The 22,238-nt window shown below is 29.2% G+C and overlaps 1 protein-coding gene across 1 annotated transcript; it reads right to left on the bottom strand.

The window, feature by feature from the left end:
* Window positions 1-987: 987 nt before the first annotated feature.
* LOC116772498 (collagen alpha-1(XV) chain-like) lies at window positions 988-21,588 on the bottom strand. Its single transcript, XM_032664709.2, has 23 exons — window positions 21,185-21,588; window positions 13,829-13,877; window positions 12,472-12,500; window positions 12,168-12,215; window positions 11,799-11,936; window positions 11,533-11,727; window positions 10,492-10,650; window positions 9,567-9,684; window positions 9,145-9,228; window positions 7,929-7,981; window positions 7,397-7,603; window positions 7,182-7,325; window positions 6,888-6,977; window positions 6,575-6,812; window positions 6,348-6,419; window positions 5,960-6,078; window positions 5,706-5,798; window positions 4,844-4,966; window positions 4,485-4,615; window positions 3,974-4,153; window positions 2,998-3,141; window positions 2,394-2,474; window positions 988-2,172 (listed from the first exon to the last, which is right to left on the bottom strand). The coding sequence occupies exons 1-23, from the start codon at window positions 21,371-21,373 to the stop codon at window positions 2,103-2,105; spliced, it is 2,754 nt and encodes a 917-aa protein (XP_032520600.2). The 5' UTR covers window positions 21,374-21,588; the 3' UTR covers window positions 988-2,102.
* Window positions 21,589-22,238: the final 650 nt, after the last annotated feature.

Here is a 22,238-nt window from a genome sequence, read left to right as displayed (position 1 = left end):
AAATTGCCTCCGTTTGCATCCCGTAAATTAAGGTAAAAAATTCACAGAAACCATTACTAACGACTCAAAATGAAGCCTTTGCATAAAACTTTAATCTCCATTAAAATGTCTACGTAATCCCCTAGCATATGTATACTTAGGTACATTAGACCTTTCCTTGGGAAAAATTTAAAAATTCACTCAAGCTACCCTGAGCCGTATAGGGTTAATATAAAAACGAAAATATTTTGCATGAATAAGAGTCCGCGATATACCACAACTCTGGGCTTCCGTAGCCACAGACGAAAATCTAACACCTTCATTTTACAGCAAATCCTTTTTAATTTCAGAAACGGCACGTTCCTTTTATAACCCTTGTCCATTTCATAATGCAAATTAATATTATGGTGTTATGTTGGTGAATATCGTGATGCTTTTTTCACCTTAGGCACGCTGGGTTTTCGCTTGATTGTTAGTGTGATAGACGCTCCGAAATAGAAAGCATGCTTAGTTTGTATTATATAATAATGTCTTAAACAAGATTTAGTCTTCCCATTTCGTAGTTGTATACTTTGCAGAATAATGTTGTTTTTTTTTATTCAACCAGATTTTGCAGAGACTGTAACAGTCAAATATATGAACACTTACATCGACTGATTTAAATAGTAAGCTCTGCTTAATTATATGTATAAGTTGAAGTTTCTTGAACAATTTATAATACTTCCATACATCCATATTATATAGTGTACACACTTACCAATACTATCCACCAATAAAAAAAAATTAAGAAAATGTTTTTTTAACATTATTCTTTTGATTTGAGACGATTTTTATTATTGGTCACTATGTTTTTGGCAACCTTGTTATGTAACTCATTCAAATATTTTAACAAAAAAAAAATCTTTTGATCATAAAACAAAAAGAGGATAACAATAAAAGCATATACCATTAAAACAATTTTATTAAAAACCAACGTACTTATCAAGTACAATAAATGTTACTAACATAAAAATTTCAATGTACCAAATATGACATCTATGATATATGATAGCAATGCTCATTTTATCAAATATTTGTGGTTTTAATACAACAAAATGTTTTCATTATCCATTGTCCTCTGCAAGCCTGCCTTATCACAGTATATAAAACTATTTATAATATTTTAAATATGCAAAATTTTAAACAACGAAATATAACATGTCACTTTGTTCGTCAATATTTACGAAATTGACTATAAATATGTGTCTATTGAATAAATTTTATAATATTTTTAAATAAATATCAACAAACAATGAACTACCGAAAATGGCAGTAGTTACTTAAATCCTAATATTTAACAGGAATATATTTACATCCAGATAATATAATCGTCTATCTATACAGGGTTCTTTAATAGAAAAATCTTTAAAAGCCAACTATTTACAAAACGACTAATATTCATTATGGCTGACCATAAATAAAACACGGTTCCCAACTAACAATTCACAATGTTATTTTGGCAGTTTACAATAGCGTTCGACCATAAACCAGCTAGGATTATAAAATATTGGTATTGGTGGACAATCAAAGCGCTACATTTCACTGCTGGAAATTATTGTTCGATTTTGTATGATTTATAGCATTGCAATGGTTTATTATGACTGACGTGTTGATAGTGAAATTACAAGTGTTTAAATTATATTCCTTTTTACATGAGAGAAAACACTTTACTAGAATAATAATTAATTAGTGGAAAATATCTCAATTTGTTCATAAAAACGATGTATTTAGTATTAATTTATATTCTGTTATATCACTGCTCTACAGTTTTATTTAAAATTGTAAAGACCTGAATTCATATTAAATGTAGGTCTACCAATTTGCTCTTACTACTTAAAATATAATCACGAATCCTAGTCTCGTCCGTCGTTCGAAGTCATAAGTGTAACTTCAACTACAATGTCTGACTTAAAAGGATTACTGAGACTTAACCAATATTTTCTGTTTTATTATTTACATAGTTGGAAACCGTTAAAAATAACGTCATATTGTCGTTATGCTCCACATGTATTAATTATTTAGAAATGTCTGTTTCTACACACAATTATGTACAGTCTTCACAATTTCTTTATTAAATGCAAAATCTATAAGTTTAGAGTTTCGTTTCGTTTTTCGATGTCTTTGAGGAAATGTGTTTTGTCGGATACCCGATATCTGTCAAAGGAAAACAGGGTTATTTATGACGGTATTAAGTAAATGGCAACATTTGTACAGCATTCATTCTACTTATACGTAATATGTACTTATTCAAAATTGAAATCGAATTGAATAGAATACACACAGCTGTAATAATAAAAGTTAATATCGTTGACATGATCATTATGTTTTAACGTTACTAAGATTCTAACTAGAATGTGTAATAGAGCAACTCTTACTTGGAACGTTTTTTTCTTCTCACTGTGTTAAGCGGAGTAGTTTCAATGCAGAGCACGATTAGTCGCGTGCTGCACGGGTACCTACAAAACGTTGGTTTCGTTTACATTACGTATGCTATGAGGAAAATTGCAATCTTAATAAGTGCTACACTTAAATAGCTATGTTCATTATCTTTACAATATATTTTTCTGACCCCATAATAATTACAATAAAAATGTATTATAATGAATGTATTTCAGAAATAAAAAAAAATCCGATATAGTAACAGGCGAAGAATTAAACAAAAGGCCTTTAATTAAAATATGTTGCTTTTCATAAAATAAATATCGTGTGAACGGTAGCGAGTATTTCATTTAAAATGTTCATAATATTGAATCAAACATGTTTTATGCAAATTATTAAATATTTTATATCTGTTGAATTTTCTTTTTGGAAGGCTTAAGATTGTATGCAATTAAAGTCTCTCTAAAGTAATTATATTGAACTCTTATCATATAAGTTATTTCGTTATTATCATTATATTGTGATTTGTTATTATTTAAGTTAACAATGGCTAAATCATTTCAAATTTAAAGAGACTTACAAAGGCTTCTACAAACTTACGTTTCTTGATCTAAAAGCTTGTTAGAGCGTAATGAAGAGGCCAATCCGAATTTTGTCGGGCTACTGCTGTGCCATGCGTCACAATACGCATCCATTGCCGGTTCCCCATTTGGTGTGGCCCCATGCCAAACAGCTTTTGTTGGCCTAAACAAGTTTATTAATATATTTTTGTTGCTGGTCGACAACCCGTTCCATTGACAAAATAGTCAACATACATACAGACTCTACCAAATACATTATGAGCTAATAACATTTATACAACCAAATTAACTACGTATTTATTTACGGCATATTTTATTTAAAGCTAAGAATTATTTTATAATTATAGTAGATTTAAGTAATTAAAAAAGATGATGATATTTATTACAAAATAAAAACTTATCTGTGAGTAATTTTAATAAAATCAAATGAAAGTTTATGTAAAACTTCTAAATACCGTTTAAGAATTTTTACAGTAGCGGCAACTATATATGGCCATACTACATGGTATTTTAAATTTTATTTTAATGTTCAGGATGACAGTTATGATTTATATAGTGCTAAAGAGTTTTTTTACATTTTTTTATCAAAATTAAAATTCTATTTTGAATATAAAACAGACCATGATACTTAAAATCATTTCAAAACCTAAGATTCAATAATATCGAGAAGTTTTACGAGCACACATTTAAATTAAAGTATGATTTTTAGATCTACAATGCGATTTTTGATATCAAAAAATAACTTCTAGTTAAATACTTATTAGCGTGGCAATTGATATTCACTTGGTCTTATGAATATTTAAACAAAACATACTCTCTAAACAAATCGATCCATATTTCTTCTTTTTTTTTATTAACTTCTTACCTTTTTTTATTAAGAGCTTACTTTTTGAATATTATTGCAAATGGAATATCAAATAAGAACAAAAAAATATATGTAAACTCTCTTCTATTAGGTAAAGTGAAAAAACTTGCAAATTGGTAATATAACTCACCAACTGGGATCCATCATTACGTTTTTTCCATTGAAGCTGTATAATTTAGGAGCGTGTGCAAATACAGCACCAGACCCATCCAACATTTCACCCCACGAATTGAAGAGAATGTCCCCTCGGATATTCACTACTGGTATTTCACGGTCCACCCAATTCACTATGGACTCTATGTTTTGTACCCTGAGAGAAATTCAATGAGTGATATATTTAAGCCACTAATGGATTTTGGTTTAAGCATCGAAGTTATATCACTGCTGTTCATCTATTATTAGAACCAAACAAAAGCTCTAACGTAAAAATTCTGTTTGACCTAGATAATATTATCATATAAATTTTATAGCTAACTTACTCTTCCTATTCTGAATATAAATAATAAATTTTTTATGACAGCTATACGTAAAACCGCAGGTAAAACTTTTAGTTCTAAATAACTCTATATATTTTATGATTTATATAAATAAACATTATAATGGCTACATATTTAAATTTATTGTATAGAGAAATACATTACCTTGAAGTAATAAAGGCTCTGAAAGTTCCATCTAATCCGGATCTTTCAGCTTGTCTGTGACATTCGTAGTTTGTGCTGCTGACTCCATGCATATCGCCTGTGTGAGGCTCATTAAGTGTTGCCAGACGAAGCTAGCGAGAAACAAATATTTATTCAGAAAATGTAAAGAGTTTTTATATTCTAGATACCAGGCGATGTATTTTTTTTACTGTTTAGAATTGTAATAACTGAATGTAATTATGTTTTTATTTAAGTTAAGCTTAATTTGACTCAGATACTTATTAAAAAGTAAAAAGACTAATGTATATAAGTATTTTTTTAACTGCGTACATAGTACGTTCGAAATATTATTTTCTTACCGCAGGTCCGCCTGTTGCCGAGTTTTTATGATGTACCAAACTAGAAGTTTCTAATATATTTTGAACTGGAGTGAGCGTAACGCCGCTACCCGGCGGACTCGGTATCTTTAGAAGCGAACCCATCTGTTCAAAGATACGCTGATTAATTCTTAAATTATAATATATATCTACTTTGGATTAAATATCCTATACCTTAAAACAAAATTTAATATCTTTAATAAGTGTTTAGAAAATTCACCCACATCAAATCTAAAATATCGCTAAAACTCTGTCAGGAAGAAATGTCGGAGATAAGCAATATTTTCCTGTCATACTAAAGTCGCATCATTGCTATCACATTTACGTTGATACGTATCCTTGGAAGCGAAAGCGGAATTTTAAATTTGAGATTTTCTTTTCAAAGAGACGGATCTTTGAAATGAATTTTCTGAAACCGAAAGCCGTGTAATAAAGAAACTTGAGGAAAAAGGACAGTCTCTATCATGTTCTATTGGAAGGAAACGCAAAGTTTCATTCAGAAATAAATTGTTTTTGTCGTAATTAATTTACTTTGTCATGTTATTACGAATCGGAATTTTAATTAAAATTTGCCCACAATAATGTTTTACCTACATATTAAAACCGCTTGGCCCGCTCGTTTGTGAATAACGAATAATACCCAAACTACGAACGACGGACTGATTTATCTTTTTTATATTCATATTCATTGTTTTACAGAACCTGTTTTTTTATGTCACTGGAGATTTTAAATATTTTTTTTATAAAATAGGATTGATCAAGATGTATTATTGTTTATTATTCAATTCCATTCCAATATATAAAATTTGTTTCATAATTCGCCTGTTAAGGATATAGTACTCACTGCAACATATTGCCAGCCTTTGTTGACTCTTACAAGGAGCGCTTGCTCTTGCAATACGTATGCTAATGTTCCTCGAGGAGTATTTGTTCCCAACTAAATGAAAGAAAAAAATTCACACCGTAATAATTTTTTGTAGAACAATAACGGTAACAACTGTTAAAAATATTCTCTTAATGGTTTCGATTCTTTGTTTTACTTATGTTTAATAAAGTTGTTTTTTTTTTACATATTAATAGTGTTGTACAACCACTAACCCGTAATAATGATTCAGTTGATTTAAATAGTATAGTGCCGACCAGAGTCCTGCCATCTTCTTCATCATCGAAATCTGTATTTTCTCCGTCACTATCTAGTGAATCTCGAATTCCAGGCTCTACAGATGGTATACATTATTTACTTTAATTACAATAATATTATGCGAGGTGTTTATAAATACAAAAGAAAATCTTTAATATTTGACACCTCCAGGTCTAGTAGGTTAGGTAGACAAAATAATAATGCTATCAAATGATATTGCTATTAGTTTGTAACATATTAAATAAAAAAATGTACATTATACAGATAATGATATAAATTCTTATTAAGTAAAGGAAGCAGAATACAAGATCTGTAGTGGTTTGTTAAAGCTTAACTTGTACTTACCAAATTGTTCTTGGCGGTACTGCATCAAATTATTCAAGTTTCTTAGAATTTGTAGCGGATCTCGTGGTTTTCCTAAGTATTAATAAAATAGTTGAGTAGTTTTTTAACATCAAATAAAATAATTGTTTTCTATAACTGAAAAATTATTATATATAATAAATAAGTATGAGTTGTCACATACATATTGAAAATGCTATCAATTTAATTTAACCATTTCATTCTCCCACCTGTGCCAGGTTGAAGGCGATTAATCCCAGGGCTATCTGTCAAAGCGTCGATTGGAACATTATTCGTGAAAACCGCAGGAGGCCCGGGTGGCCCTGGGGGGCCAGGAGGGCCTGGCACCGGAATATATTGCAAACTTGTGCTTGGAGTTCCTGGAGGTCCAGGCGGACCTCTAGGACCATCTTTACCCGGTGGTCCAGAGGTTCCATCGTAGCCACGTTCACCTTTTTCACCTTTTACCTTTATCAAATAATTTAAACAGTTAATTTGCTTAACTTTTAATGCTGCTCGTAGCTTCATAAAATTTAGATACACCTTTTCGAGGTCGGCTGGTGATATACCGGAGTCTCCTTTTTCACCTTTTTGTCCCGGCGGGCCTGGTTGACCCGCTACACCCGGTGGACCCTATTAAATAAAAAATATAACAGCATTTATGATTTTCTATATTTCACAAATGCGTGCTTCTCGTTAGAAGATATACTTTAAGATACTTATATACATTAAGACTTATTGAATACCAAATCTTAATATCTTCGTCATTCCGTATCACTTTTTAAGTTTTGTTTACTACTGTTTCTTAACAAAAAGAATATTTTTTTTATAAATCACCGTCCATCCTGGCAGGCCAATATCACCAGAAGGTCCATTAATTCCAGGGACTCCGGGGGGTCCAGGAAGCCCTGGCGGTCCTCTCGGGCCTGGAGCGCCGGGGTGACCCCGTTTTCCCCTGGGACCGGTCTCACCCTTTTCACCCTGATGTATAAAAGCACATATTTTTAATTTGCACTATTTTATACATGCCAAACTATTTTTCTTATTAATACCTTGGTCATGATCAAAGCTTCTTCTCTTGAAATTGCTACAGGTCCGGGTGGACCGGGATCTCCTTTATCTCCCTTTGGACCAATTGGACCCAGTACTCCTTGAGGTCCAGGGACACCTGATGGGCCAATATCCCCTCTTTCACCAGGCCTTCCATCAGTGCCGGGAAAACCTTGTGGGCCTTCCATACCTCTGCTACCTTTTTCACCCTATTTTTAGTATAGTTAAAAGCATTTGTAATCAAATTATTGCTTTGTAATTATTAATAATTTTTAGGATAATGATCATATATCATTGACCAGAAGATCAAATATTACAGGAATTTTCTTTTATTTTACCCATTCAAAGTAAAAAAAAATTCTTTTGAATACAATATACATTTAGTTTATTTCCCATTTTCTGTTTTTTGAACCAGTCATAGTGATCCGTTTTAATCCTCTTCTACTCAGGAAATTGAAATACCCAACAAATAGTTAACGAACAAGAATCTTAAAAGAAAAAACCATCCGACTACAGTCCAGTAACAGTAATTACCTTTTCGCCCCTTTCTCCTCTTTCGCCTTTCAACTTCATGACGTCACGAGATCCTGAGAACGTAGTTAAGTGTTGTTTACATTATGGAAAAGTCATAAAACAAAGAGCTATAAGATGGTAGGGGTGAAAAGGCAATATATGTTTGTTAAAATGAGATGTGGTGCGTGAGTCGCGACCAAAGTTTAATGCGTATGAATATTTAACAAAGTTATGAATAATAATTAATCAAGATGGTGAAGTTTGTAGAAATATGTGCTTGTGGCATATATCTGACGTCTTGAGCAATATATTTCGATATTATGTTTTGTAACCATGCTTGACGTGCGTATTTGTATTTGGAGTTATTTATTTTAACCTATAAATCAATGATTTCATTTGTTTGTGAAGATAAAATTCATTGTAAGTACGAGGACGAGAGAAATTTACTAAAACTTGAATAATGAAGTATAAAGTCAATAATAAATTATAACTAGATGTTTTTTTTTTTTAATTTTATTAAATAATTTTTCTTTAATATTTACAATTGAATTATATACTGTGAAAACTCATAACGAATAATACGATTAAGCATGTAAATATACCGATTGTTAAGTAGAGAAATTATAAAAATCATTTATTTTTCAGTATACTTGTGGCTATAATTGGAGAGGAGTTGAGAACAAAGCATAACTCACGTATTAATAATTCATGAATCTTGACCCCGATTCCAAAGTTAACAGAAATTTCGACCAAATTTTATTATGTATGAAGTAGTGTTTAGTTTGAGTATATCTATTTGATAAGGAAAATAGTGAAGTTTGGAAATTACTTTGAACTTTACAATCTTGTTAAAGAAACAATAGATGTGAAGAGTAAGTTTTGTATTTCACTTATTAATCTGTATTAATACGCGTAACGCCAACATTAAGTAATTGGAAATAAATTTTTCACTAAAAATAAAAAAATGAAAGGTTTTATTTATATAAGCCTTTATCTCTACCAATATAATATATTACTAAGAACTTGATATAGTTACTGAAATGCAAAATAAAAACAAGTTAATGATAACAATAAGGTTAATGACGATAAATAATTGTAAACATTCCATTTGTTTAATAATAATCCCATCTACAGTATGTATGGAATTAATTATGTGGATCGGAAATATATATGTTATAGCTATCCAGCACTAATTAAAATTATAATGTAAATAATATTTCCATATATCTTTTATTACCTGGAAGTGCGATTTCACTTAAAACAGAATTTTCAGAAATGCCGACTACTGAAGGTCCGGGTAAACCAGGAAGTCCGCGAGCACCTTTATAAAAAGTACGATTAAAGATTATAATAGTATTATTATCAGAATATAAGCATAAAAATATAAAAAGTAATTACTACTCAATTCCTACATTAACAATTTCAGTCATAAAATATTTCGAAAGTACCTCGTTATATAAAATTTATATAGGTGTGAAATGTATTTAAAATTATATTAGACAGATCATCATTAATTTATTTCAATCAATATCGAATAGTTGATATTTTATTTTGGTATTCTATTGTTCTTATTGCATGTACATTCTTTTTATAAATCATATAATCCTAGATTTCTTTTAAAATATGATGTTATAAAAATATTTTTTATGGATGCTCTACCCTTTTCACCCTTTTCCGCTGGGCGTCCGTGAGCGCCGGGCAAACCAGGTGTGCCATCTTTTCCTGGCACCCCTCGTTCCCCTTTCGCACCATGTGGCCCCCGCAATCCCACGTACCCCTGTAACATACTATCGGCTCAAACAAACTACGTTACAAGGGTCGGACTAAGTTATTTTATTACTAAGTATATTTTTCGCATCGCTAGTTAGCGTCACTGATTTCGAATGTTGGTTAAAGAAATATCTTTTATTTAACAAGGCATATTAATCTTTTTATCAATTTCTTATTTTGCTTAATCTATAACATATCCAATATTTATAAAACGAAATTTCTGTATTAAAATTACATATTACATATAAAAATATAAAATTTGTTTTGTAAATATATACTGAACATGATTGTAACTGCTACAACTTTATTTTGCAATATTACAGAGCATAAAACTTTGTAATGAAATTGAGAAATATACATTTTATATTCCATCAATATTGTTAACGTGAAATAATTACGTATTTAAATTAAGCAATCGGATCACTTGGTATGCGAGTATAGTTCGAGATAAAGGCTCGATGGAAAAGTTATTAGGGTCTAATAATAATATAATTAAGGATTATCACTCAACTTATTGCTTCTGAAGTATAATGTAAAGTATCATAACTTCTTTTCTTGAAGAAGAAAATACAAAAATATTAAAACAATAGACTATGATTCTATGTAAAATATTACTGAATAATTTTTATCTTGTGAAATATGTTTGACTCATAGCTTATTTTCCATTTGCTAAAAAAAAGTAATAATAAAATTGACCAAAGCATCTCTACGCACACATTTATAATATAATTTATGTTTACAGTTATAGGATTCCCAGAAAAATAGAATAAACAAATCATCAGCGAATTGAGCTGAGGGAGATAATTCAACTTACCCGTTCACCTTTATCGCCTTTAGCCCCATGTAATCCTTTTTCGCCTTTATTCCCCGCGTAACCCCTTTCTCCTTGGGGCCCGGGTAGACCCATTGGGCCTCGTTCGCCGGGAGGTCCCATAACTCCACGATCCCCAGCTACGTATAATCCTGTTGATTCCTATGATAGAATTTTCACCTCTAATTATTATCAAATATTTTAAAGATAATATATTTTTGTGCAAGTATAACTGCAATTTATAATTTATGATTTTACCAACTCGTAATATTTAAGATAGTCCATATGACCTATATAATTTGACGATCTCCAAGACTACATTATAACTTTTTAACAAAGTCAAAGGCTAAGTTGAGTGAACATCTTCTTACCTTATTCGTCGACCATACTTATGTTCAAAGACTAGAGGCTACTCATTTTTGCATGACTAATTCTTTTATAAAATGAAGTTATAAATTACAATATACCAGAAAAATCTCCTTCAAATATTTTGATTTTTTAATATGTTGAGCCTTCTACATTAATTGAAGGAATAAATGAGAAATATAAATGTAATGACGTGTTTAAAGGCTTTTACTTACTAAAAATGTAATAACTAATACAGAGACGTTAAAAGGTTAATAAACCTGTCTCATGATTGCTTGATAATAAAAAGAAGATTATCTTTAAGTTATTCTTCTCGATATATTTCGTTATGATTGTATTTTTGATAATAAATTACTTATTTTTGATAATTTTACTATCAGAAATATAACCGACTAGTCCACTGGTCTTTTTACCTCACAACAGGTTTTATGTTTTATTTAAAAACATATATATTTAAAAACGTACATGATTAAAATTTTATAAATGCTTTGTAAATATTATCAATACTACAGATAAAATAACTTTTAGTAAATTAGCTATAATGGAGTTGTATAATTATTAGCTATTATACTCACTATAAACCAAAGACTTAATTTAACGTGTGACTTTAAGATACATGAGTGATACAATTTTGAAGCTAAAATAGGACATTAATAACAACCTGTTATTAAAAGTTACCATCATTGGCGATGAAGGCAATCCAGGTGGACCTGGAGGTCCCGGCGGTCCCTGAAGACCTGGTGAACCATCAGCACCAGGCTCTCCTTTAGGTCCTGGTTGGCCCTCTATTCCGGTGGGACCTGTATCGCCCCTCTCTCCACGGTCACCCTTTGTCCCTTGAGGTCCAGGAGCTCCTGTTTCTCCTATTTGTCCCTAGATTATTTTTTATATGTAAATTACTATGTTATAATAACTAGGATTTTTAAATTTTAGAATATACTAACAGTTTTTCCTGGGGCACCTGTCATGCCATCGGCACCAGTCGGCCCTGGAGGTCCAGGTGGTCCAACCAAACCAGGTACAACCTCCATCATTCTAAATATATCATTTACCGTACATTGGCATTGACTCGACAGCGTTACCTGTAAAAAAAAAACAGGTATTATATATTTTTGAATATGAGTTATAATTGCTTTTTAAAACTGCTTTGCACAAAATATGGTTTTTTAATGTAAACAAAAAATAATAACTTTCAAGAAAGCAAAATAAAATTAAAAGAAAAACGACCATTTTCATTTAGATCATATCACTTTCTAACATTATATTTAAAACAATGAATCCGGAAATGTAAGACAATATAGGCCCAAACTTACACGTTTGTCTTTACGGTCCATCCCGGACGGGCCTATTCCTCTCGACCCCTAACAAGACAAAACCATTTTAAGGGGAATGTTATTATCTTATCTATTATGCAATCTGGGTGAGCTCGGATTAAATGTGCTTTGTATCTCTTGTGATAATTTATTTAAGTTGTGAGAGTATAAATTGTGCGGCTGAAATTTATATTTAAATTTCACAATGTTTCATTTTGTATTATTAAACATTGTCATCAACGACAAATTATAAAAGAGCAGAGAAAACTATTTATATATTACAAAATATATACTTTTTACTTACATTTTCGAATTTATTTCCTTTCTGAGAATCTGAAAATATAAAACATTGACAGTTGTACAAAAATATATAGATGAAAAAAAATTAAATAAAAAATATACATCTAGAATTAAAATTTATTCTTAATAATAATCATGATACGTAAACAACACCTTTCCAAATCCTGATTTTATTGGAATTGGATACAATGGTCCCATAACAACAGTATTTTATGAGCAAAGAAAATCCTATTTTTCTATTTATAAAACATGTTGAAGTAATTCTGAATCAATCTCAGTCAGGTCACCATATTTATTCTGCGCTCTAGGTTTTGCCTACATTTTACTACGTTGATTACAGTTTTGCAATTAAAAGTAACAACTAACTTTTTCATAAAAATGCAAGATAAAGTCTCTCGTTCAAAATAGTTTAGTTTTATATGTTCATATAGATAGTGGTCTTATTTGTAAGTTATTACATAGGGGATATTAAATAGGGACCTAATAATAATAAAACTAAATATAAAATTAAAAAAACTGTCAAGTAATAATATTCTGTTAAAAAAATCTCGACGTTGTATTACTGTTCCTATATTTTATAACGAATTAATATTATATTACTAATATGTTTTTACTTCTTATTTGACTAATTTTACATGAATAAATTTGATATGATAATTTTATTGAAAGTTCGCTATACAACGAAAAATATAAAAATATTTCACGAAAATCGCATATAACAATATATATCTTGCGTTATCATATACAGTTCAGTAAGCAGGTGGTCCAATACATACTCGTTTATGTTAAAAATTGTTTACTCTAACGTAATTCTAACAAAGATTCCAGTCTCATCTTTATAGATCTTTATACGCATGTTTCTATATCTGTTCTTATCTCTAACATTTAGGTGAATTATGTTGCCATACCTACATATAATAAAATATTTTAAGAAAAAGGTTATTATGTTATGCATTTTGCATTTATATTGATGGATATACAAAACATCTCAGCTTGTAGTTTTCTCTTTAAAATCTGTATCATTTTATTCAAAAACAGATACATAGTATGTATGTATGTATAGATACATAAAATGATAAGAACTTAGGATGGAAACATAAAAAAATGTGAGAGAAATTTTCACGCAATATAATTTTTACATTTCAAATATTTGTCATAGATAATTTTTCACATGAAAAATTTATAAAAAAAATTTATAGCATTTATAAAAATATTCAAAGTCTCTAAAATTTATATATTAAAATTTTAATGTTAGTACAAAACTAAAAATGAAAACTCAATTTCTAAAAGTTTAAAAAAAAAATTTCGCGCGATGTCGTCGTAACTTTTTAATTACTTTCATTCTAATTAAAAATACTTACATGAGGATGTATGTAAAATAACTGGTAATCTGCTTTCGTCTGGATTCACCTGGAAAAAAAAACACGAGATTAATTTTTTCAGTGTAATGTGAACGGCGATATTAAATGTATTATAATTAAGATTGATATTTCATAATTTAAAAATATCAATTACTTAAACTTAATAATATCGAGCAATAAATAAAATTCAGTAATACGTTAAGTTCAGTACTTTAATGAGTTAAATAATGCTATCACAGCACTGTAACGTTTGAATAACTTGATTATTGTTTGAATAATCTTTATTGAGTCTAAGATTTATTTTTGTAACAAGAAAAGAATATGTAGACTTAAATAAATAGTTTTATAAAAGTAACGCATGTGTAATTCATTATTTTTAATAGTGGTAGAAGAAAGTAATAATCAATGAGCGATCCAATGAGTCGACTAACTATTTATTATCAAAAAAAAATTTTGATGTTAAACTTGGGATAGCTTGAATACTTTGAAACTTTATTATTTTTTGTTAGAAATAAAGTGAATATCATCTGTAATTATATAATAAAATTTTACAAAAATTTACATATATACATACATTTAAATTTAATAGTTCAAAACTGACTTGAATATTACCAATCCTAAAGGTGTTATTAATATTTTATATATAATTATTTATTTAGCTCGTCACGCCTTTCTAACTCATATATACATAATGTTTCCGATTGACCGTGCATTATTATTATTCAAAATTAATAAAATATATTATAAATCATGCTCTACTGACGTCCTATCATCGAATTATCGTGGACATTGACCCATTTAATGGCGGGTTCTCGTGCCATGACATAGTAAATTTTAATGCTGTGATTCTTTTTATGACTAAAGATAATTTCGAAGAAATTTGTTATTGATTATTTAAGTAGTAATAATGATATATTGTGTATTGGTTTTTTATGTTTAACAAGAAACCATTGATTACTATTCGTTTTTTAGTTGTATAACTAATTATATGATAGTGACCTACTTTTTGACAATAATTTTCTAGTAAAACTTTATGTATAAACCTTATATATATATATTCGAAATGAATTTATCGTGTGAAAAACATATATTGAATGAAAACCGCATAAATAAAAGGGAAAATATTTGAGATTACATCTATTATTCTGCTTTAAGCCCTAGATGATATTGAACAGTTTGGACATAGCAGGTAGCTGATTTAAATGTTTAAAAACAAAATTTCTTACAGCGAATAAATATATATAACGACCACTCGCTATATAAAATTTAAAGTATGATTTACAGAAGCAGAAGCAATAAACAAGACATTTATACCAGGATTCTTTATCTATATGATAATAATGCTAGTGTTAGCTTTTTTGCAATGGAAAATATTTAATGTGGAGCCATTAACATCATTTATTCTATAAAATAGCTGAAATTTTACGCTTTAAAACCATTTCTATATCCGTATTTGTGGCTTTAATGAAAGAAGACATATTATAAAGCAAAAAATTCTTCAAAGCACGTCACGAGCAGACTTTTCCAAACTTTGTTTGCTTTTGTTATAAATAATTCATAGAAGGTTCCGTCGGTCGATAGGGAAACAATTGAAATTCGTATGCCTCTCTCCTTTATGTTACCTTCGGTAGATATACATAAACAAATGTAAAAAAATGTTTTCGATTCTTCTACCCGTCTGTATAGGTGAGCGATGTAATTTTTTTCACTTTTCACGGTGTGAATAAAAAAGAAGGAGGTTTTATAGAACATTTCATGTGTAATCATTAAAAGTACTTTTCGAAATACAGTTAAGGTTTTTTGACAATTGAAGGATTAGTTTTCCGTATAAGCATAACAAATTATATATTTTTTAAAGTTTATATCGAAAATAAAATTCTTTCATATAATTAATTTATTAAATAAATATCTATGATTAAGGACACAGGCCTGGCTAAATAAATATTTTATCGTTTTATACTTACTAAAGAATAGTTACATACTGTAAAATACAAAGAAACTCATTGGAATTTTTCTTCTATTATAATAAGGTTGTATTTTTAAAGTCCTTTGGGTTATAACGTAGGCCACTTGAAGAGAAGTTTTGGTCTCTTGAGGATACCTAAGGAACAATAATAAATAGCTTTGAAACTCAGTATCTCCGAATTTCAACCAAATATTCAGAATTTCGAGACGATGTTGTAACAAGTCCAAAAATAAGGGTCAGCTTTAACTTTGGTCTCACGAGGACAAATCGTTATTAAAATACAGTTGAAATTCTAAATCCTTAAATCACTACTAATGTATTTGAAATAATGTATTTTATCTGTTTTTTCATAATCAATTTTTTAATAATTTGTAAATATCCTGATAACAGTTTAAAGAAATAATAAAAAGCCAGTTCTATTTGTCACACTATATTAAAAACGATAAAATATTTTACGATATGTTTGTGAAGGAAGAAAATTAATAGGAAGGTGGTAACAACAATAAAATGTGTCATTCTTCGTTTTCATGAATATCAAAATGCTAATGATTTCTATCACGAATGCTATATCTCCTCATAATTGGCTATGTTTCAAATATTTAATACATATCGAAAGAGTTTTGATTTACTGTTGGTTATGAATTTTGAAATTTATGCAGGTGGTGCAATGTTATTAATAAATTTTGTTCTGGACTTGGAGTTGAATTCTAGTCAAAATATAATAATCTTTCCTGAAGAACTCTTTGATTAGTATCTTGTCAAGGCCAGCTAGTAGGAATAAAAAACTTTATGTACCAACATCACATCCTCCAACGGAGTAGCAGAAAACGTTGTGAAGTTAACTACGTTTTCTGCTGCTAAATTGCGAGCGGGCAATAGAAGAAACCTACAGGAATTAAGTAAATGTAGATGCAGCTTTACAAACTTTTCTACTAGTGTACCACAATACTGTACAAATCCCGAGCGGTGAAACCCCAACCATGTTGTTGCAACGGCGATTTTTGTGATAGAGGCTAGATTTGTCACGAGATGGCCGTTACTGAAGGCAGAGTCAGAAAAGTTCCTAATTTACAATATTAGCATTAGAAATACGAGGGCGGAACTTAACGCAAGGTTCGAAAGGAGGATGCAGCTTAAGCAGCAGAGTCTAGTTTTTGGTATAAATTTGTAAAAGGTAGGATTGTTTAGTGGATAGAAAGATTAAATAGATTTTCAGTTTGACAAAAAGACGCCAATTGAATAAAAGGCATATAGATCAAATACATAACAGATCTCATTTAACTCACTTTACCTGTCCAGACGGTTAATAAAGGTTTTTGAGCTCTTAATTGGGAAAAACTTCCCCAGCAATGCTGGTATGTTCGGACAAAGAAGTCGGAAACAGTGTAATCAGGTTGATTAGGGAGATGTTCCTTCTGAACAATCAGTCCCATTAACGGAACTGCTACCACCTATGACATCAGCCCAAAGCGCTTTGAAGCGTGCTTGAAAACCTGTAGAGAGTTAGTTAATAAGAATTCCCGATTAAGATTTTTAGTTGTCACAGTTACAACTCAACAATTTTTTTTTTATATTGAATTAGATATCTTTATTTAGGTTATTTTTTTAAACATAGCGTTTAATTAAATATTAGCAGTGGAGATTTTATATACGTAATAAGTGGGTACTTTTTTAAGTTACTTTTGTAACAGTCCGCACATCCTCTGTAAATTGTTTGGTTATAACTTTTCTTGGTGCCTTAAATACGCGATATTATTTTTATTTTGTATAACATGTCTACGAAGCAAATTGATGTTTAAGTAAAAAATAAATGTATAATTTATTTTTAGTTTTTTTTCTACCAGAAACAAATTGTACGTGATATTCTTTCCATGTTTTGTGTACCTTTAACTGATTGTTGTTTCATTATTTATATGGGATTATTTTGAGTAAAGCTCTCATTTATATATAATGAAAGATAATTTGTTGGAGCATTTGTGAAGTCAAAGGAAAATTAATAACATCACAAATGATATCATTAGTTTCTAGTAAATAGAAGGCAGTTGAAATTATGGCAGTATAATTATGCTTTAACGGACATTTGGAATTCAAGAAGATTTAATTGCAATAATTTACACCAAAAGTAACAGAATATGTTTACTTAAATAGTATTTTACGCAATGGTTGTTGTCAATTCATATTCGACAATACAAGTAATAAAATGTTAAAAATGTGGGTTTTTGGAAATTAGGAGTTATATTTTTTAAAACCATGTTTTAATAAGCGAGGAAAAATATCAAGGAAAAAATCTCTATTTACATATTCGGACACCATTTTACTAGTTTTCAAAAGGTAAATTACTTGTATTTTTGTAAAGGCTACCTGAATCTAGATACAAAAAACTGAAACATTTATGAAACATGTATCGTCACCAGGATTTCTATATCGATAATATTAATAATTTTTTTTAATATTTATTAATTCAGATCTCAATTATTTAATTTCCAAGCTCAAAACACCCACAACCAAGTAAATAATTACGGAGGCGAAGTCCTCTCAAAGTAACATGAATCACCAATCAACAGTTTCGGAACTCTGTCACTGCTATGTCATATTAAGTTTTAGGAGCAGTTTAAATTAGCACGACTTTAGTTTTGACCAAATTGTTCGATCACTTATTAGATTATACATTATATATTATAATTTAATCAACCAGTTATGAAGTGGTAAACTTATCCTATGGTACAATTTTTAACAAAAATCAAATTAAAACATATTTGTGACTTGAGAAAGAAAGACAAGAGAAACTATTAACTCTTATGTTATAGTTTCTATTTCACGTTTACTTATTTTTAATTTAATTATCAAATTTCATATACGTTTTACTTTCATATCTAATAATAATCTTTGGCATACCTTTTGTAAATTGTTGAGAAATTACTTTTTGTATTTAAAATAAGTATCACGTTAAGGAATAACTAATTGTAAACATAGGGCAATGCCGCTTGATCTTTGACATGTAGGCTCAAATTGGGGTAGGATTACTCGCATCCACTAGATTTGCCATAATCAATCCTGAAACCACTGGCAATTGCGTCATGAATTCAAACCCAAAGCTTCAGTTAAACCAATTTTGGTTTCCGTTATTTCCCTATAGAATAATTTCCCTTAATATTGTAATATTTGCTTCCATTGATTTCAATAATAGCAATCGTATTAGGAAATTAGATTTACACATTGCAGGTTTTATATATGGTTAATTATTTTAACACCCAAAGCTTTATTAAATTAAATTAAATCAGACATTAAATAAGTATCAATAATTTATATTGTGAGGTATTTGTATTATCTAAAAGGTATTTTTTATTTGAAATTAAAAATAAAGAGTTTGAAAAATAAGCAACCACACTAAATGAATAGTAATAAATTACCTTATATTTTTTTTTGTCTTAGCTAATATTATAGTGTATTTTAGTCAATATTTTCCGTTAAGAAAATTTAAAATTAGAACACCTTATTCTATTTTCGTCCATATAGAAAAGAAATGAAATCATCAAAAATGTTTTATAAAGTATATATCTTATCTCAAAACAGATCATAATAAAAATTCAGATTTACATGAAAATAAAAATTATTCAAGAAAAAAAGTTAAACAAGTTATAAAGTATTCCAGGTCAAAGCTGTTTAAGACATTTCATTTATAATTTCTAAGGCATTTGGTTTCGCTGCACTAATTTGAGTACGTATTTCGGCATATTATAGTTGATAATAGTCTTCCGTATAATTATAAGTCGAGATAAATGAGGACATGGACTTGTTCTCTTTTATTTATTTTTTTAACAAAAAAAAAGGGTAAGTGATAATAAAACATTTTTACATATATATTATATATATAGATAGAGCGAATGTATGTTGTCTTGAAATCACAGCTAAACATCTGTAAAGATTTGCAGCTGTAAGTTTAAATATATCTTAAAATCTTTTTTTTAATAGAATATTCCTGCAGTATATTCAACTATAAAAACACCATTTGATGTTTAATGTGTAATAAAAAGTGTTTATTCACGTTTTAAAAGCTTCATTTACAAACACAATAAACATTATGAGTTGAAAAAATTGTTTTGAATGGAAGTCGTATTAATGTTTTTACATAATTGGCTGAGCCTGTTGTTATTATTTGATTATATTTGCTACTAATAATAACACATCGCAAATATCTTTGGTCTATTAACAAGTATGGTTGCGATGCAAATATCTGTTATTTAGTTAGAGTACGTATAAAGTTGTTCTTTCTACGGTTTAATTTCTACAAACATGTTAAATAATAACACTAGTAAATTTTATATCAAGATATTATGAAGTTTTAAATATATCCAATACTTTTTTCCTATAAACTACATTTCTTAAAGTGTCAACAATGCTAATAAACTAATTCAAGTTTTGCTTTTAAAGTGCGGAATTGAGGTCAGGAGGAAGTTTTATAGAAACTACGTAGCATCTGAGTAAGATTAAAATATTCGATTTTCCTAACGGCAAATAATTTATTTTCTCTTTATAACTATCAATATTTCTATTTCTGATTGAAGTGATCCTATATTAAATTTATCTTATTAATATTCATCTTGAGCAATCTACTAAATAGAGAAACATTAGGAATGATTGAAGTTTAAATTGAACAATTATTCCAATTTATGATTATAATTTGATAGATTATTATTCAAAAATTAAATTGTATATATTAAGTCTTAAAGGCTTAGAAAATAGGTTCAAAATATAACTTGGTTTTGTAATAAAACTTAAAGTACAAAATATATTCTTTGTTATAGATATGAAACAATTGCTGCAAGACTGAATTATAAATAAAGTTATGTCTATAGGGTTAGGTTTAAACAGATTTTCTGTGCTCTTTGCTTAATATAAAACGAAACTATGCAAAATCAAATTTTTAAAAAAATGAGATGCGTTATCGTTTCACAAAACAGGTATTCCTTCTTTAATATCTTTTATTTAAATATCTAAAAGTCTGTTTAAAAGATTCAGATAAGAAATCAACGCTCTTGTTAAGAAAATCATATTAAAAGGACACTCTTTTTATGCTTGAAAAATTTGTTGTAGGGCTTTGATTTAATTTGGAAATTGAAAACGTTTTTAATATATTCTTATAATCTTCCTAAAATATTTCCTTCAATTACCTTTTATTGTTATTTATCTCATAATTATTAACAGTTATTTTTAATACTCTTATGAGATTTAATATCTTTGGCAAAAAGATTACTTAGTATTAAAAAATATATAATTAAAGTATAAATATACATATTGTAATCGATTTAAAAGGCAGTTATTGAAACTGCTAGTATTTTTTTTTCTCTTAACTTTTAATTATAAAAAATATGTCTAATGTGAGTACTTACAGCTCTGTGAGTGACGAAAGATGTCCGGCCTTGAAGTCTTGCACTGATCTTTGCAGGTGTGTCTTCATCTTCTCGTTTGGGATCAAACCAACCGAACGCCACACCAACGACCAGAACAGCTCCTAATATCATTAGAGCTAAACATCCAGCAATAGCTGCTTTAGTCGTCTGTGATATCACCATCGCCATTTTGTCTATCACTTATCGCCTTTTTAACATTATTTATCACATCAACACACGCGTACTAAAACACTTCCAAAGCTTGTATTGCCTTTTTAACGTTATTAATGTGATTAACCACTTTTATGCACGCGATGAAAATAACCAAGTCCTTATATATTTAATTTTCACTCACCATAAATATTGCTTCTCACATATTAATTTTTATATTCACATTTCTTGTATTTAATTCCTGACTTCTCATGAAAGGACAAATAAGATAATAAAATTTGAATCATTTAATTTGCAATATGTATACATATATTATCATCATCATCATCATCATCATCATCAGCCTATTTTGGTCCACTGCTATATTATTTAACCATATATTAATTAAAGCTTGTATCAGTTTATAAATTTCAACGGAATTATATGATATCATCCTAAACATATCTTAGTTAACAGATATTTTAGTTTTGGACTCAGAAGCCCCTGTCTGACCTCTACAACTCAGTAGAGGGAAAACTAATATCTACTGCCATTACATAGTTATTAGTTTGAAGTTTAATGTTTGGATTTGAATAACTGTATTAAAGATAATGGTTTGCATTTCAACGCACAAAATCCAGTTCGCATCAAACCTGATTAGTTAGATTAGCATCAATAAGATTTTCATAAAATGACAGTTATCGATGTTAGTTAGTTAGATCATGAGAATTACATGTAACAAAAATCTGCTTGCAAAACGATAGAATTATAAACATGAGTGGAGTGTACGTTGTGTTCACATCGGAAGGATGGAATCACGGCTGACATCTATAGAATGCATAGGAAAGGAAACTCGATAACCCAGATGTCGCCGCAGATGACAAAGCCGTTGCATATATTAAAT

Source organism: Danaus plexippus, chromosome 12, assembly GCF_018135715.1.
Source record: "Danaus plexippus chromosome 12, MEX_DaPlex, whole genome shotgun sequence".
Lineage (NCBI taxonomy): Eukaryota > Metazoa > Arthropoda > Insecta > Lepidoptera > Nymphalidae > Danaus > Danaus plexippus.
This window is presented reverse-complemented; position numbering and strand designations above follow the sequence as displayed.